Source organism: Ruditapes philippinarum, unplaced genomic scaffold, assembly GCF_026571515.1.
Source record: "Ruditapes philippinarum isolate M1 unplaced genomic scaffold, ASM2657151v2 ctg1097_1_1_1_1, whole genome shotgun sequence".
Classification (NCBI taxonomy): Eukaryota; Metazoa; Mollusca; class Bivalvia; order Venerida; family Veneridae; genus Ruditapes; species Ruditapes philippinarum.
The window spans coordinates 104,366-122,402 of NW_026859753.1; the positions used below are offsets into that span (position 1 = coordinate 104,366).

General features: G+C 31.4%; 2 protein-coding genes across 4 annotated transcripts in view; both read left to right on the forward strand.

Moving 5' to 3' along the window:
- Nucleotides 1-12,355, forward strand: part of LOC132757794 (uncharacterized) — a 29,905-nt gene extending 17,550 nt beyond the window's left edge. Inside the window, exons 13-25 of the mRNA XM_060749182.1 lie at nt 105-320; nt 610-784; nt 1,662-1,829; nt 2,639-2,773; nt 3,424-3,641; nt 4,187-4,462; nt 4,939-5,128; nt 6,188-6,273; nt 7,329-7,638; nt 8,150-8,302; nt 8,649-8,777; nt 9,501-9,595; nt 10,409-12,355. Coding sequence (XP_060605165.1) covers nt 105-320; nt 610-784; nt 1,662-1,829; nt 2,639-2,773; nt 3,424-3,641; nt 4,187-4,462; nt 4,939-5,128; nt 6,188-6,273; nt 7,329-7,638; nt 8,150-8,302; nt 8,649-8,777; nt 9,501-9,595; nt 10,409-10,606 — 2,349 coding nt within the window. The 3' untranslated portion in view covers nt 10,607-12,355. The remainder of the gene's footprint in view (nt 1-104; nt 321-609; nt 785-1,661; nt 1,830-2,638; nt 2,774-3,423; nt 3,642-4,186; nt 4,463-4,938; nt 5,129-6,187; nt 6,274-7,328; nt 7,639-8,149; nt 8,303-8,648; nt 8,778-9,500; nt 9,596-10,408) is intronic.
- A 1,333-nt stretch (nt 12,356-13,688) lies between these two features.
- Nucleotides 13,689-17,080, forward strand: LOC132757796 (uncharacterized). Of its 3 annotated transcripts, XM_060749186.1 has the most exons (5): nt 13,689-13,845; nt 13,976-14,070; nt 14,578-15,092; nt 15,374-15,547; nt 16,047-17,080. In XM_060749186.1, the coding sequence occupies exons 3-5, from the start codon at nt 14,585-14,587 to the stop codon at nt 16,286-16,288; spliced, it is 924 nt and encodes a 307-aa protein (XP_060605169.1). In that variant the 5' UTR covers nt 13,689-13,845; nt 13,976-14,070; nt 14,578-14,584; the 3' UTR covers nt 16,289-17,080. The 3 variants fall into 3 exon arrangements, with proteins under 3 accessions (XP_060605169.1, XP_060605170.1, XP_060605168.1); XM_060749187.1 differs by lacking the exon at nt 13,976-14,070; XM_060749185.1 differs by lacking the exons at nt 13,689-13,845; nt 13,976-14,070 and adding an exon at nt 13,917-13,975.
- The last annotated feature ends 957 nt before the right edge of the window (nt 17,081-18,037 follow it).

An 18,037-nucleotide genomic window follows, 5' to 3' on the forward strand; every position in this document is an offset into this window, starting at 1 on the left:
AGATGCTTTAAAGTTGGTTTTTAGAATAATTCCGATCGTCCTAACCATTGTTTCTCTCGTTATTTTTCTTTCTTTGATATAAAATGTGTGTGTTTATGTTACAGATACGACTTCAAGTTATCAGTGGGACATTAGTAAGCCGTAACGCCATGCTAGACGCTCTTGAGTATAAGATCAATGTTAGTTCCCACTTAAAAGCACATGGTGGATTCGAATTTGATGAGAGCTCTCTTGGTGTAACAACTGTTGGGTCAAGCAGGGAGCCAATCAACGCCTGGCTTCCTCTGTACGTCACAGCGTCACATTGGAACAGGATAAAGGTGAAATTATTGTAAAAGTGTTTTGAGTGATTTAATATCAAGAAGTAAAGCTTGCAATATTCCACTTCATAAAATAGATTTTGTTTGGTATTACCTGAATCAGAAAGTGAATACTTACCTTTAAATCACTTTTCTTGAAAACAGTTTATAAGTATGTACATTTGTCAACATGTTCACTAAGTTTTTTATGAAATGAAACCACGAACTTGCAACTTGTATCTTTCACCATTTTGCATTATAATTGTATTATTATAAATATAATTTATTAAAACAACTATTATTATTACAGGTGATATTGAAACCGGCACTTGGCTCATTTTGTACACTAGATCCTCTAGGATATCATTTTAAGCAACTTGACGTGATGTTTATGGTACTTGGGTCTATGATCGGTCAACTGTCAGACCAGTCAATTGGTGAACATCAACTAAAATTACTCTTTGCTGTATTAAGAACATGTGTAGGTAGGTCTCCTGGTGATACTTTACTCATTTCGAATCTATGAAACAATTATTTCATCCACGATTTACCTGATATTTCATACTCACGATGGCCAGAAAAGAAATACAAAAGACGGTCTGATCAGGTTTTATTTTCTTCTATAACTTCTTAACGTGTATGAAGCTATGTCTAATTAAATAACTTTTTATAGAATTTAAAAATGGTTCAATTATGTTGTCTGCGCCATACGCCTTTCCAGAGAGTTGTAACATAGAATGCCTATGTTGTTTTACACAAATTACAAATGTACGTAAACAGAAAAATATGTTCGAAAACGATATTATGTTTTTTCTCATATTTGTATAGGTTTTATCTTTGAACCAGGGTCTATCAAAAAGAAAGAGTGTCTATTTTAAAGACCCTGTTTAAATCTATAATTTTTTTAATGTGTCATTCGCTCAAAAGACTATCAAATTTCTTTCATAAAGACATAATCGACTTGCTCTCTTTCAAGGGGGTAGGTTGAAATTTCAGCATTTTTGACATCAAGTTAAACTGCATATTTGAATAAGCAGATATTGTCAGCGAACTCTTCAATTTAATCCATTAAATTTAATAAAATATTAAAACAAAAGTATAAAAAAATCTTCACGGTTCTGTCGAAATTCACGTGGTAAAGGCATCGAGGTGATATATTACCTAGAACTCTTCTTTATTACTATCATCTGAAAACGAAAAATTATACGTGGAGTGAATCATAAAATTAACAAGCATTCAGAATACGATACATCTCTTTATGCAAAACATTTTCAGAAAAGAAGGTAAGTTAAGTTTGTTGGATAACTTTTGTTTTATTAAATCCACCTTTTGCTTGATATTAAAGCGTCTCTATTTTCACAGCATGTTTAGAAGACTTTGACAAGGTATCTGATGTGACGGCAGTCGTCAAAGAATTTGTAGCTTCTCCTGCTGGTAGAACAAAAGATATCATACCAAATCTCCATACTCTTATTGGATACATCGTGGCACTGCCGGTAGAGAAACAGAAAGAAGTATTCCCTGATAAAGGTAAATGTACATAAGATTTCAATTATAAAGATTTATAGCATACGACTTTCAAACGTGCCTGTTGCGATGACCTCACACAAGTTGTGACTCTATCTAGAATTGTATAAAACTAGGAATTTTCATGTGCGTTACAAGTTTCTGTAAAGACCATAAGCGCCAAATAAATTTGGCAAATTTACAACCGACCGGAAGGCCATTTTATATCCGTGATAATATGATATTAAACGTACAAAATAATTGTGCAATTTACAAAGAAGTCAAGTAGCTTGAAGCAATGAATCTGCTGCCATTGGCTGGTAAAAATGAATTCGATTCGAAATAATTTCATGTTCATATTGGCTAAATGCATATTAGCCGTATTATGTATTCTATCATTGAGGCATTCTTATGGATTTTGTAAATTATTAAATGCTTTAGTATATGTTACGAATGCATGATTTTTGTGCAGTTGTATATTATTAAATACAAAATCCTTCTTTGTCGATGACAAGTTCTTTGCTTTACTTGGGTATTAAATATTTGTATGTATGTATGTCAAAATTATGGTAGGAAATTTTATTGATGACTATCCACATGTACAGCTTATATGAAAGTTGGTGTCGAGATTCAAACATGTAAAGAATTGGTGAAAATTGCGTATTTCTTATGTAATCTTATCTATTGTCTCCTAAAAACAGATACTTTAGGTTCTTTAAGAATTCAGTTCTTCTCTATTTTTGTGTATAATGGACGTAAACAATCATAGATCAATTTATTGTCATTATATATTATATTGTTTATCTTTATACGAGTTATCATTCCATTTTCAGAATCATTAAAGCAATTCTGGTTGGCATTTTTATCAGAATGGTTACGACGGGCTGCTTCACCCTTGTATAAAGACACTCCGTTAAATGAAATTAACGGAATTATTAACAGTTTGGTTAATGTTGTCAGCATGTCAGGTAGGACTCGTTACGTAACATCATTTGCCTGTTTCCGGTTGCTAGTGTGATTTCTATGACTTTAACTTTGTGCAGGCTGAGATCTTCACATATTTTTTCCTCCAGAATATATCTCCTGTCACTTTTTTCTTTATCAATAGTAATACCAACAAACGAAAAGTCATTGATTACATACACAATTGAAAATGTTAAGTATCTATGCTTTTATTGGTCATATCTTAACTCTTTAGAATATACTCATAGAATACGGCACATGACTAGACTTTCTAATATATTTTAGATATTTTTTAGATATTTTGATACGAAGCCATTTATTGATGGTTGAATGAGTATCTGATATATTCCCGATATGATTGTTTTTTTTTAAGTGGAAAATAAAGTTAAGTCTAGTATATAATTCAAGTATTGTTTACGGACGATAATTTCTATCAGATCCCATCACATCCTACCTTTCTTCCCAAGTGAAAGTATATGCATTTGATAATGCGCTCTTAAGCATCTTATATTTTGACTACATGTAGTTATTATTTTTGAAAACAATCAAATGATTCGAACAATATCAGTGTAACAAACATAACACTTATCCTCCCTTAACCTTAAACTATCAGGCTATTTTAAGTTTTTTTATACATGTATATATAAAATTACAGAAACAGAGAAAACAAAACTGCAACAGAAGCCTGTATGCAATTTTGCGAAAGAATTGGAACGACTCTGCCTCCAAGAAACCAGCGGTAATGTTGACATCCCTCTGTTCGATCCTGCCTCTGGTTTACAAGATCTGGAATCTAAAATAGAACTTAAGCACTCTGAAAAGATAGATAAAGCAATGGAAATATGGGCAGAGCAAAAAACCGGGCTTCAGAAGGTAGTTAAACGATATCTTACCAAAACCAGCTAATTTATGAAGGCATTAAGTGATTAGACACGTAAATTCTATCGAATATAAGTGGAACCAAATACATATACTAGTAATGTCAGTTGATAGATCCCTTCTCTGACCTTTCATTTGAATAACACAAACATTAACATGTGCTCTTTTGTTAACAAATATGTTGTCGTGATATTCCTTTTGTATCCACTAATCTGATAATTAGCATTGGACAGAATAGGGATCTATGAATACTGTATATAATACATTTAAACTGAACTTAATATGCAAGTGATGTCAAATTATTGTAATCAGGTATTCTACAAGAATAACAACTTGTATTCACTTTGATATCAATGTAAACACCTTTTACTGCTTTGCAGCTAAAATTGATTGTCTCCGTTGAAACGAAATGTTAATAGTTTAAAGTCGAAGCCATTGAACTATGTTATGTTGAACAACTTATTCTTCTGAGCTATTTTCATCTGAATTATGTGTTACAGTTGTTGTTTTGACATGTCAGTGCTCTATATGTTCTTTAGAATCTTGATCAGACGAAGAAATATAAATCTGCGTTAAGTGTTGTACACAGCTGGGTAAACGACTCGAATGTTATTTCTACAATATCTGAACATCTAGAGGGAAACGTTTGTGATGGTGAAGTAGAAACTACATATTCTTCAGGTGATTATGATCGTGACGAAGTACAGGAAGAATTAGAATGTCGTACAAGTAAATCAGAAGAGCAAACTACGTCATCTGAAGAAAGTTATGATGTCGAAAATATGACCGAATATACCCTACAAGTCATAGCTAAGGTAAGATTTTAGATAGGTGTATATCTTCCATGTAGCATCTTTACTTGAAACTTTCTGTCTTTAAAACGTAAGGATCCTATCGTGGGTTTAAGAATTGAAGGGCCTGATGCGAAAACGATTTTAGCTTACACGACATAAAGAAGGATTTACAACCAATTCGCTCCAAATAGTCTGAAAATAGTTGTAATGAGAACAAAATAGGCGTAATTCAGCGCTCTTATTAGATCGATGATGAAATAATTAAAATTATGAATATCATTTCTCACACGACAAGTTGTTTTAATATTGTTGCAGTATTAGAGAATACGTTTTAACAAGCTGTATGATTTGTCCCTTTTGTTCACACACAAAAGCATATATTTTTATACAAGACATATGACCACCTTTGAGATAACGCCACATGTTTAGGGCTTAATAAATAAATCATAACCGTAGTAATGAACTAAAAATATTCATAATTGCGCTGACATTTTCAGATTCATAATAAACTTACTAAGTCCGCATATCCGGGCATCACTTCTGTACCTAGTCTCATGGCATTTGTAAATACATGGTTGAACTGTGGACATAACATGACAGAAATTGATGCTAACAGTGGGATAGCACCTGACAACTGGATTGAAGAGATCAAGTGTGCAGTAATGGATTCATATGTGAAGCTCAAAAGTGAGTATAATATTAAATCTTGTAATTATAGAGTATTGCAAAGGTGATATATTTTACAATTTTCGACATATCACAACATTATATGTTATTTAAAGGGAATCTTATTTCCACGTTTCATTTGAAACAGCAATGATTTTTCAAAAAATCGTCTAAACTTGGCAGAGGAATGGTAATAAAATTATGATTATGGTTTTGGAGTGATATATGTGGATATATTGCCTGCTAAGATTTTATATCACCCAAGCCGTTAGGGTGATATCATTGCTGTTTCAAATGAAACGTCGAAATAAGATTCCCTTTAGGGTACCTCTTCGTCACAACATGACGTCACATAAATACATGAAGTATTTTTCCCGTACCTAACGAATGTAAACAAGAGAAAAGGAGTAGTCTATTGAACGCACTTTTTTGTAATTAATATCAAGCTTTCACAAGGTTATATTTGTTTTCGATACTGATGGTAATATGTATCATTACTCTACTTTGGTAAATATTTATCATTTGACAGTTAAAAAGTGCTTTTAAATCTGAATTTACACCGCGTAAAATCGAACCTTACGCGCATCACCTCAGCGCATGTTGTGTACAACGTTGGGTACCTAACGGGAAAATTTAGTGTTTATATTACCCGTTTTGCTCGGTTATGTCAATTTCTTTCGGGTGATCAATATCCAATCAAAAAGGCGGAAAAATCTGGAAGGGTAATAAATCGTTAAACATATATTACAAGCTTCAGATAATTATGCACCTCATATAGTAATAGTAATAGTACATGTGCTTTTTACATGTTCGTATCTAAGTTTGAAATAAACTTGTATCGTACACGTACTTAAGATTTGACTTTGGTAGTTTCCCGTTATTCGGTTTTGAATCCTAGCTTTAACATATTTTATAATCGAAAAGTTTCAATGCTTATATGAATTTTCAAAATTGTTGTAATTCCTTCCGGAGTTCTGAATTTGGACAGAGAAGAATATCCCTACTGATTGAAAACAATCGAAAACATATCGCACTATAGGTTAGAAAACATAATTCAAACAAATGGTTTTTATATTACAGCAAACACATTAGCAGAAAGAAATGTATCATCAACTCAGTCGGACGTCACTGTTATAGTAATAGACGGAGAGCCTACTAACACTGAGGTACAAATAGTTATTTTCTTTATTTATTAAATGTTTAAGCTTGTCTTTTTGCCTCTTATTTTTCAATCATACTAACTTAACAAACATTGGAATGAAAATTTATTAAAATATACCAGGATAATCAAAGCTCTAATTGTCTATCATATTTGTATCATAACATCTTCTTATGATGGAAATTTTTGCAAAAAGAAAAAGAGGTTCTAAAGAGTGTTATAGAACATGTGAAAGAAAGTATGAAAGACAAAAAAATGACGAAATGTTCAAGCTTATCTTGATATATATATATATAAAGATATGGAATCGGAAATACTTAAACAGGTTGACGAATTCATACAAAATTAATAATAACAGTTTTGGGTACTCACGTCTGATGTCATTCTGTTAAGTAAATAAAGGGACAAAATTATATAGGATGTTATTTTTTATAATTGAATTAAAATTCATGGTCAGTATTTACCCGTAGATTACTAGTCAACCTACGTTCGTTCGAACTCGGAGGGCCTGGGAATTTATTTCGAGAGATCTGTAATTGGAGCCAACTGAGGTTAAACTATCATCATGTACATATATTTTACGTAGGACAAAGGCCCTTAAATCGGTCAAAAATTAAACACGAATTTATAATTGTTTGTTAGTATATCATTTCTTCGAATATGTCATTTTTATAAATATTTAAAATTATTGTACAGATACACAGTGTTAATCTATATTCATGTTTATTGTAATGGGTTGCATTCGAATGACAATCAGTTTTCAAATTTATGCAAATGTGTCAGTAAATTTTATCAACTATCTAGAAAAAGGTATATGCTAAACGTAAAAAGTTTGGAATCCCTCGGGAGCAATGATACTTGTAATGAGGTTAAAATAGCAGATCCGGTTTCATTTAGGCAGTTCATATGAGATCATGAAGGTGCAATATACGCCCCCCTAACAAAGTCCTAAGTTGTCAGATATTTGCAGTCATTATATAACGTTAAAATCAATAGATTTTTTCTCGCCGATGTTACAATCGGTACTGTATAATGTATAAAATGTTTTATTTGTTTTTCTAGCAATTAGAAAAAGACATCCCGTTCAGTGAAGAACAAACTGAATACTACGATGAAGATGACGATGATGACATGAACTATGATGACGATGATGACGAAGATGGATATATGGAAATGAGTGCGCAAAGAGAGAAAAATAAGAACAAAAACAAAAAAGAAAGAAGAATTTGTCTTACACAGATTATCAAACTTGTCGATAATGAAGTTAACGTGGTGCAATTGATTCGTGCAATGTTATGTCAAGCTGTGCGGTTTCATAGTAACAGTAGCGCACGTGTAGCTATTGCTGATAAGAAGATGTTTGATGTTAAAGGTAAGTTTATAAAAGTCATAAGATATGTGTCAAGATTGATAAATATAAAAAAAATATTGTAAGCTTAGATAGTTTATTCATATGATACATTATTAAAAACAAAACTGAATAATTCTGAGTATAGGTACAGTATTTAGAAAAAAAAAATGGTTCTGACATAGTCCATTTGGGGAAAAATAATATAAGTGAAGAGTGTCATGAGAGAATCTATGAAACCTATGTTTATATCGATGTTCAAGTTACATGTACAGAGTTGTTAGGAAATCTAAACCAATTTCTATTAAAGATTGTATATAAAATACATGTATATGTAATACAAGAATTATTTGATCTTTCTACACTCTTCCTGTTATAATGATAAAATTACCAATGGGTTTACTGGTTTACACAATACTGGTCTGTTTGTGCGTTTAAAAATATCTTGATATTGTATGCTTTGGTGTTTTTGTCTTTGTGATTTTTTGTTTGTTTATATAAATTATCATTTCTATTTTTAATTCTTTTAATCTAGAAGGGAACGAAGTGGTTTTGGAAATAATCAAATTAAATCACGAGTATCTTGATGAGTTCAAGAAAAGTGCAAGACAAAATGCTGTAGACCGAGCATTGTGGAAGAGAGCAAATTACTGCATGTTGATGGCAACGTCACCTTGGGCGTTCGTTGGTAAGTTTATACATATTTTATCGCCTTGTTTGTTGGTCACAGTGAATGAAAATGAGAACTATAAATATAATCATTATATATTTATAGTTATGAAATAGATAATGTTGTTTATTTTTAAATCATACTCTATGAAAATGATGTTTGGCAAAATATGATAACGTTGTTTAAGATTACGACTAGAATAGTGAAAGCATTAAATAGCATAAGTATATTAAATAAGTAAGTAATGGTTTTATGTACTTTATGATGTATTTGGTTTTCTTTGTGTTCTTACAACATTGATAGAATTGTTGTAATGATATTGTTTGTAAAAATCACAATAGATCTTTGGTGTCTTACTTTAAAGGGTATTTGATGAATACTCACAAAAGTCGACTAGAAGGCTTCAGTGAACTGGTAGAGTTATTCATAAAATCTGTATCTCCTGACACAGACCTACCTTTTGTGAAGGAAAAGGTACACATTCTGTTGACAGGTAAGATTTTAATGACTTTTTGTTAGAGATAATATACTCTTGCAACGCTCATTTAGTTTTAAATTACTTCTACTGTTTTGAATTTGTTCTTTTTTTTCATTGTTCTTCAAGGTCGAGCATTTATAAACATTCTTCAGTATCATGTTTGCCCTTCATGTAAAACTTTTTGATCTTTGCTGTCATGTTTTTGAAATACAAACACAACCAATTCAATAAAATGAAAAAAATATTGTAAAGTTTCTGATCTTTAAAGAAAAGAAACATTAAAAGAATTGCCCGCTTTTCTTCTCAGTGTTTTTTTTCCTGTACCTTCTTGGCTATCCATTCCAATACTTTTAGTGTTGAAGAAATATAATTCCTAAAGAGAGTCAAAAACGACAAAAATGAAAATGTTGCAGGGCCGGATCGATTGAGCTCGTTCATGAGGGGTACTGGAAAGGGCAAGTTGCCTACAAAAGGGGCATATTCCATAATTATGCATTATTCAATCAAACCCAGAGACTACGATGATCAATATTTTATTTTTTTTCCATTGAGGAGTCTACCCTGTTTAGAGTTTTCGTCAGGAGATGTGGGCGAATAGGCTTGCATGAACAATCAACACTGTTGTGTGTCCTAAAATTAATATATAACAAAATGTTGTATTCATTATTATATCTGTAAAGAATTACATGAAAGTTAGATATCCGATGCCATATTAATTTATTGCTAGAAACATTTCAGGCAAGTACGAGACTTATCCTGTTCTCGACAATGGTAACCAATGGCTGCCAGAGAAGAAAATGGCTCGCAATTTTAAGAACCTTCTCGGAGAAGAGGTATAATTAATCAACATTTGTTTAAATACAAAATGCTTCACATATATATCTTGTAAAATGATACAACAGGAGCACCAATAAAAGTGAGAAACATGGTTTACGTGTACAAATTATAAAGGAGGTCAATCATAAAGAAAGGATATTTTAATAAAACAAAAATGTCCAATTAGGATGTACATGCATTAACAGATGATGAAACAAGAAGAGCCTCGGTAACAAATTTACATGTATTTGCAATTGGCTTAGATACTAGCAAATGCATCTGCTTAAAGTTGTAAAGGTTATGGTGCCATATTTAAATTTTAAAAATTTACAAAATTAACAATGCCATTGAGAACATACCAACAGTAATAAATGGTATCCCGTAATATGGTAAATTGCAATTAACTGTTTAAAAAACATTTAGAAGACTGTACTTGAAAACTGTTTTAAGTTAAGAATGTAAGACGTTTCTTCATGCTTGATCCTACTACTGCTCATGATGTATGACAGTTTTGATTAATTTTGGTAAATAACGTCTTATTTTTTTTTCTCTCAGACCTTCATTATTGGCTTATACGCATGTGCAAGTTATTTTCATTAAATTATCTGCTGAATTATACATTTGGAATAAAAGTATTACAATTGCATTTGGTAATATTTGAAATATTAAGACGTGAACTCGCTGTGATTTACATCGATTAAGATTAAGCTATAAAGTAATTTGAAAAAAAAACAACAACAAAGAAATCAGTATTCTTTATACACCTATTCAAGTTTCGTGAAAGAAAATACATAACTAAAATCATTTCAATGTAAACTTATCTACATTAGGTATGGACAGAGTTCGAGATGGACCTTCGTTCGAATGTACAAATACATATTTATCGGGAGTCAGATATTCCAAATCGACATGGTCACTGCAACTCGAATCCACACATACCAAACGCCCTTAGAAAGAAATTAGGTATGCCTATGCTACCGGAGAAAAAGAATGCATATAAGGCGGCAAGGAAGGGAAAACGAAGATAGTGACATCTAGGAATGATGAACAAAGAATAGATCTCGCAGTTTCCAATATTTATACTTCTCCCTAGGAATTTGTTTTTTCTATATTCTCTATTTTGTATCACGTAATATGTTAGTGTTTTTGTATTTCAAACTGTAATGACGAAGTATTATCTTTTATTTGTTGAATTTACAGCAAATCCCATTAATATTGAAAGCAATATAAGTTATACAAATAAAACTGGTAATTTACAATAAACTTATTGTGTACGGAAGTAGCCAGAACTGCGAGAGGATTATATATTATATTACGGCAAACGAAGCTTGAATAATACTGGAGTCAGCAGCGTGTACCATGGCCATTCTATATACACGTCTGTGATAACAGAAAAATATTTGAATCCGTCTTCAAACAGAAATTGTGGCTGTCGATTTTTTTTTTATTTACTTCAGATGGTACAAATGGATTTGGGTCAATAGAGAACAAAAGAACCACGTGCATGTACATACAAAAACTCACGTTTGACATTGAAAATATTTTATGTTACGTTTTATTTTGAATTCCTTTTGCATTGTTATGTTTTCTAATATTATTAAGAACATATGTGAGGATAACTTCAAAATACTAGAAACTCAAGGAAAGAGGGTTTCAGAAACAATGCCATTTTGTTCTGTTCTCTGTAAGTCATAGAAACTGACAACGCTCAGGAACTCATTCAGTTAGAACAATGTTAAACATATGATATCTGGAAAAATTGTGATCCCTCGAATACATTAATAACAACAAAATAACATGAAAACTGCAGACTCGGTTTGATTTAGTCTGTACAAGAGGAATAATGAAATAGTACAACATCGCATAGACTTTAGCGGTACTCAATGTGCTGAAATTAATGACCCCGGAGTGACAACACTGAAGTGAAGTACTCTGGTGTGCATCCTTTTACCTATGTTTGTATATAGATTTAAATATGAACTGAAACCATTATTGTATAATACACCTTAATTATTATATTTATGTGTTTTAAGTAATACTTTATTGAATAACGCTATGTTTAATTGTATTTTATTCAATTAAGAGCAATTGTTATTATATTTATTATTTTTTTATGACTGTTCTGTATCATTTAAAGTAAAAAAAATCTATGTATTTATTTTTATTATGTGTTTCTTAACAAAATGTTGTTATGTTATTGCATATCATATTTGTGTTATATACATTTATTTTGATAATCATTTCAACATAAAGGATATCTTTTGATACTTTTTTGCACATAATCACTTGCGTATTTTAATTAATCAACTTGAAGGTATGGTAAACATGATTTTGTTTTATACAACTATTAAAGAATGATAAAACTAAAGAGCTGCATCTGGAATTGAATCACGTATAAGACGTATTGGATTACTTTTTGTCAAACAATATATTACCTTTTTTCAAGATGGGGCAACATACTTTGGTTTATACAGAATTTATTTTAGTTCGATTGTGTAGGAAGTTATTAGCTTATAAACACACTTTCGAATCCGTTCCTGGAACCAACCAGTACTGAGCAATGAGTGTAAAGTTTCTTGCTCAAGGAAACAATGACTTGCCCCTGTCAGGGTTTAAACCCATGCGGCTAGCGATCATAAGATTACTAGTCCGAAGCGTTAATCACTCGGCCATGCCGCAACATACTTTGTTAAAAGAAGCAAAAAGTATGCATGTGCATGAAACGTTTTATTAATATAACAGAAATAAAGAAAATAAAAGTATATATCAGACATCAATATTGTACCTTACTTTTTTATAGTTTTTCATTCTATGCCCCTTTTGTGTCAAGTAATATGTAAAGCTTTGTTATAACGTCAATTCATGATCTTTGAAAATATATAGTACTTTGTCTAAGGACTTAACTGCAGCAAATATATTGCTACAGAGATGTAATAGCAAAAGTATAGCTAATATATATTTTAATTGTTTTAAATCTATACTAATATATTTTAGTTCGATTGTGTTAGAAGTTATAAGCAAATTGAAAAACTCTCAATTCCGTTCCTTGAACCAACCATTACTAAGCAATGCGTGTTAAGTTTCTTGCTCACGGAAACAACAGATTGCCCCTAACGGGGTCTTAAAATAGAGAAAAACAGAATCTCTAAAGAAAGCTCAACACGTTAAAATTGAAAATGTTGCAGGCTCTGATTGATTGAGCTTGTTCATGGACGGTACTGGAAAGTGCAAGTAACCGTCCACGCCCCTAGCACCGGCTTAAGCAGAATTCAACATTTAATCATGGTAATGGTGAAATTTTGAATTAAGAAAATCTGCAGATGTGTTCATGCGGCAGTTATCATGGAATCTTCGTGGTCCCCTCGGAACTGATATTCCGATTTAAATCGCAACATATGACATATATTATTGTTCTATAGCTACCACCACAAATCTGGAAAAAGGGTGATTCTTTGGAAGCAATGAAAACAACAATATTTACATGAAAATTGTAGACTTGGTTTTTATAGCCTGTTTATTAAAGATACTGTAAAAATGCAACATCTTTCGCGTCATTTTTAATCATATTTGTACTTCGTGATAACTTCAATTACATGAATTTTCTACATGTTAATCTTATCGTACTTTTGTACTTATCTTGCATGCATTTTGGGTCGACTTTAATTTAGTGTAATAAAGTTGAGTTTAATTGGATTGATGAAAATTTGATATTTTAATAGAAGTACCATTTCATTGATTAATAAATTGTTTCAAGAAGAAGTGTATTATACTTGGAGCAGTTTGTTTTGAATACTTTTTGAGTTAGTGTCTTTTATTTTTTTTTTGCAAAAACGGGTCAAACTTTCTAAAGTTCAGGCTTTTTAACCTGTGAGTTGTGTGACGAAAAATAAAAAAAACTATTTAAAGCTGATTTTTTAAGTGATAAAAAGTGGAATTAGAGGGATAATTATAATGATAGCAGGTGTACAAAAAGTCAAGGAAAGAGCAAAACCCTAAAAAAATTACATTGTTAAAAAGTTAATTTATATTGATTTTCACAAAAGTAAATAAAGGAATATAGAGTTAGAGAAATTTTCCATTCGTAATTATGCTAAAGTGCCGAAAAGTTGCGATCGACACTTCTCGTAGCGAACTAGATTGCTTTATAAACATCATTTGTAATATCATTTATGTAATCGGCCAGAACAGATATATCATTTTCAAAGTCGGAACGATAATTGTGCATAAAGCAGTTTATTTCAAGGGAATGTGATATTTTCTGAATTAGGTCAGTACTTGTTGATTTTTGCTGCAGAATATGAGATTATTCCGGCCTAGCATTGCAATGCTAAGTACAAACGAATGCAGTTATAGCTTATGAAGTGCATGAAGGTTAAACAAGTTCTCGAATATTACAGGTATTTCTATGCAGAAATGCAACTTTATCAACAAGACAGTGTGCACTGTCTATGAAAATGTAGTGCAATGTTTTACAAAATTCGGATTAATTTAGGTATGGGCTAATGTTTTTATGTATAATATATATATAACTACTTCAGACAGCGTAATAACCGTCAGGGTGCTGTTGCGTTAAGATTCTGTCTGCTTGGTAAATTTTTGGCCTGCAACAAAAATTGATAACACATTTTATTTGTTCATGCATGATTTCTTATTTCATCTTTGTAACAAATAAAGATAAATTTTGACATAGAATGTACAATTTTTAATAAACGGGTATGAATCTTTTCTATCTAAATCTTTAATTAAAACAATATTTTGTAGCATGTTGACCATTGTTAAGATCAGTTACAGTCCTTGATGACCAACCAACGTACTTGTCAATATATTTTATAAATAAAATTTAAAATAAGAAAGATTTAAAGGTATTATAATCGATTTTTTATGGCTAGCTTTAAACAGATACAGTAAAGAGAGCACAAGTTTATGAGCAAAAATTCTTCCAAACATATGGTATGAAAATTATCGATCAAAACGATTATCAAAATTGTCTAATTTACAGACAGAAAATGGAAGATATTCAACATGCAGAAAATCCTGACGACCATCATGTAAATGAAGTGTACCATGTAGAAAACAGAGAAGAAAATAAACAGTCTACTGACAGGAAAGGTCTTCTAACAGGGGTGCAAATGATTGGAGCTGTAAGACTTGTTGGATTCCTTTACTGGACAAACTTAGCTGTCATAATTTTTTTACTGATTGGTTTCGTTGCACCAGGCTGGGTTACATTTACAGCCAATCACCGACTGTATTATCAGGATTACACATTGAAGAAAGCAGAGGCCGACTACAAATCTGTCTTCAATGTTTACCAAGATTATGCACTATGGTATATGACTCAATGTATTGACTATAATGAATATGATGATGTAGACGACACAAAATGTGAAACAATGACGTATCGGACCATTGGTCACATATGTAAGAACAAATATTACGAGTACAGTAAAATTGAAATTGGGAATAAAGAGCTAGAAGGAGATGATATATGTCTGTTTCGTGGAGCAGGAGTTGGTAAGTGGTTCATAAAATCTTTAGGGAAGATTTATCAGATATGAGTACAAAGATCTCTAAGGGAAGGCGGAATCAATGAACGCAGCCCCAACTACATCAACTAGCACAAAACTACCAACACGGAACCCAGCGTAGAGCATATAAAGGACTTGCCAATTTATCATTAATGTGTTAGTACCAATTTGTCTTCCAATTCTTAATATTATTTAAAAATTATGTATCTCCTTGAATTCATTTAACAAATACAAAATGCTTAATTGAAAATGGTTTATTTTTTACAGTTATGAACTTTTCAAAAATGACCCGTGTACAGACGCTTTACACAGCTGGTTTCCTGCTCTCCCTCGGTACCTTATATATATGGACTGGTTATCGTGCTCTATTGGCAAATGGTCAATTCAAAAGTTTGAGCAGATTGAAATGGCTTATAATGTTAGCCGTGTCTGCTTTATCAGGTAGGAGTTTATTTACTTATGTTAAAAATACTCCCACCTCCCTCAAATAAAAACAATTTACTTTTCTCTCGGCCATCACTTTCATACTTCATTACAACCAGATGTTCCAAAACAACATAATATGAGCTAGATGCTCCCTAAAAAATTATCGCGTACACGTTTTAGCCTTTGTTGTTTTATTCATAGTTATAAAAAAAAATATCAAATTTCCGGAAAGCGTTGCAATGTTAAGACTTTCAATACATATATAGTTTGTTCCCAACCTCTAATAACGTGTAGAAAATTACAGAGTTATTCTTCACTGCGCTCATTATAAGACAAATTAAAAAATGATAATAATTGCCAGTGTTGGCGCCCATTCTAAATATTCTGCCATATATGTGGCTGATTCGTCGATATATCTTTACAATTGATAATGAACCGATGAAAGCTAATAAGTGTATTGAAACGTTTATTCAGTTTAAGAGAAATATGTAAACATGGGATTTTTTTATTTCAGCTGTTACCTTACTCGATCCAGTGATAGTGTTTGCTTTGGTGCGGGGAGATGTTTTCAAAGAAGAATATGATGAGAAAATGGAAACATCTCTAGGATCAGTATTTGCATGTTTGGGTGGAGGGTTGATGGCCATTATGGCTATACTTGTATTTTTGCAACTTTTATGCTGCAGGACTCCTGATACATATATCTGTAGCTGTACTGATGAGTCTGGGAAAGGTGCTTCTGTCGTTGAGAACTGATCATTTTGGACATATTTATTATATAGAGAATTATATCAGTTATGTTATCTTACTAATGCTTGCTAATGTGTGTTCAAAGTATCTTTAGGACAATACGTGCAAACAAAAATGTATTTTCATCATTTAAATTATTCTTAGCTGCTTCTCCATTATATCGAATACAAATATCTATGTACATTTGATGTATTAAGATAAAATCTGATTCAAGTTTTTTTCCATAGATCTAGAGATGTGCAATCAAAGTGTCCAGTTGTTGTAAGTTTCAATGCTTTAGGGTATTAATGCATAACCTCTTTTCGGGAAGATTTTTCATTTTCAATAAGTAAAACCCGTTTTCACGGATGTGGGTGCATTCCCTGTTGGAAGCAAACTTGTATTTTTTTCTTCTTTTTGTCTGGTCAGATTATGCTATTTTTTCTTGAAAACAAAATCTTTATTTCAGAAAAATTTTGAGGTTGTAGCGTAAAATGATGTGTAAAAATAGGGTAGCTTTACAACTTAGTATGTTAATTTTCTAAACCTGGATTTTAGACCTGCCTTATTTTTCTCTTTCTGTTTCATCAAATCCTATTGATATCTGTTATAATTAACCAAATTATGTGTTTTCAGATATGTTTTTCTTTGTTTATTATTATTTCAAACTATTGTCAGTTTTAACCACTTTTAAAGATATATTAAGATGAAATAAGTACATGTAATACTGTTCAACAGGTTGTAATTGTTCTTAAGTGTTGAAATATTCCTTACATTTTCACTCTTAAGTTGTTAGAGACCACACATTTCAGTTTAAAAGATATACAGTATAAGTAAAATTTTGTATTTGTACAATAATTGTTTTATTTTATTTAATGATACTAGTAAATGCAAAATTATGAGTCTATGAATTGTGGGCAATGATATTTTGGAAATACATAACGTTTTAATGATAATATCTTTTGGAATGTTTCCACAAATTAAGATTAAAATAAACATTTGTATATTTTCTTAAGTTTATCATAATATCATATATACAGTATAATGTAGATCTGTACAAGCAATATTCGCGTAGATGTTTTTGCTTGTTCACCTGATACTATGTATAGACTTAGTCACAATACTGGAATATTTCCAATGAAATATATAATGTTTTATAGATACTAATACCAAAGTAGTACAAATTGTCTATAAATAGCAAAGACATGTTTGGAACTTTCAGCCAATAAAATAGAGAGGAAATCAATTTAAAATAAAGCGCACTGTTTTTTTTACCCGAATTTTAAATGTTGTGAAGGCCTTGTTTTTTATCTTCACATGCCCCTCACTACTGTGGGTAATGACTACATCTTCCCAACGTGAAGATGATATCCAGCTAGCTTATGTTCGGAACGTCAGTGGTTTCCTCGTATCTGAAATAATGCATGATTTTCCTCCACCAGTAAAGTTGGCGAAAATTCGCCATATGACCATAACATAAAGTCCAAACAAAAAATAACTAGCAAACGCTGTCATTTATTATGTTAACTGTAAACCGTTAGAAGTCGTTGTGTAATTGATTTATCAATTTTCGTAAGAGAATAATTATGTTCAAACATAAAGCTTTAAAAGAAGAACATCTAAGGCAGTTTATTGACCATGTTTGCGACTACAAAAGAAAACTATTTAAAGTTCAAGAACAAGCTAGTGCTAAACAAGTTTGAGATATGGGGAGAATTATAATAATATTAGATGTTCAAAAAAACAAGAGAGAGAAATGGTTAAATTTCTTTACAT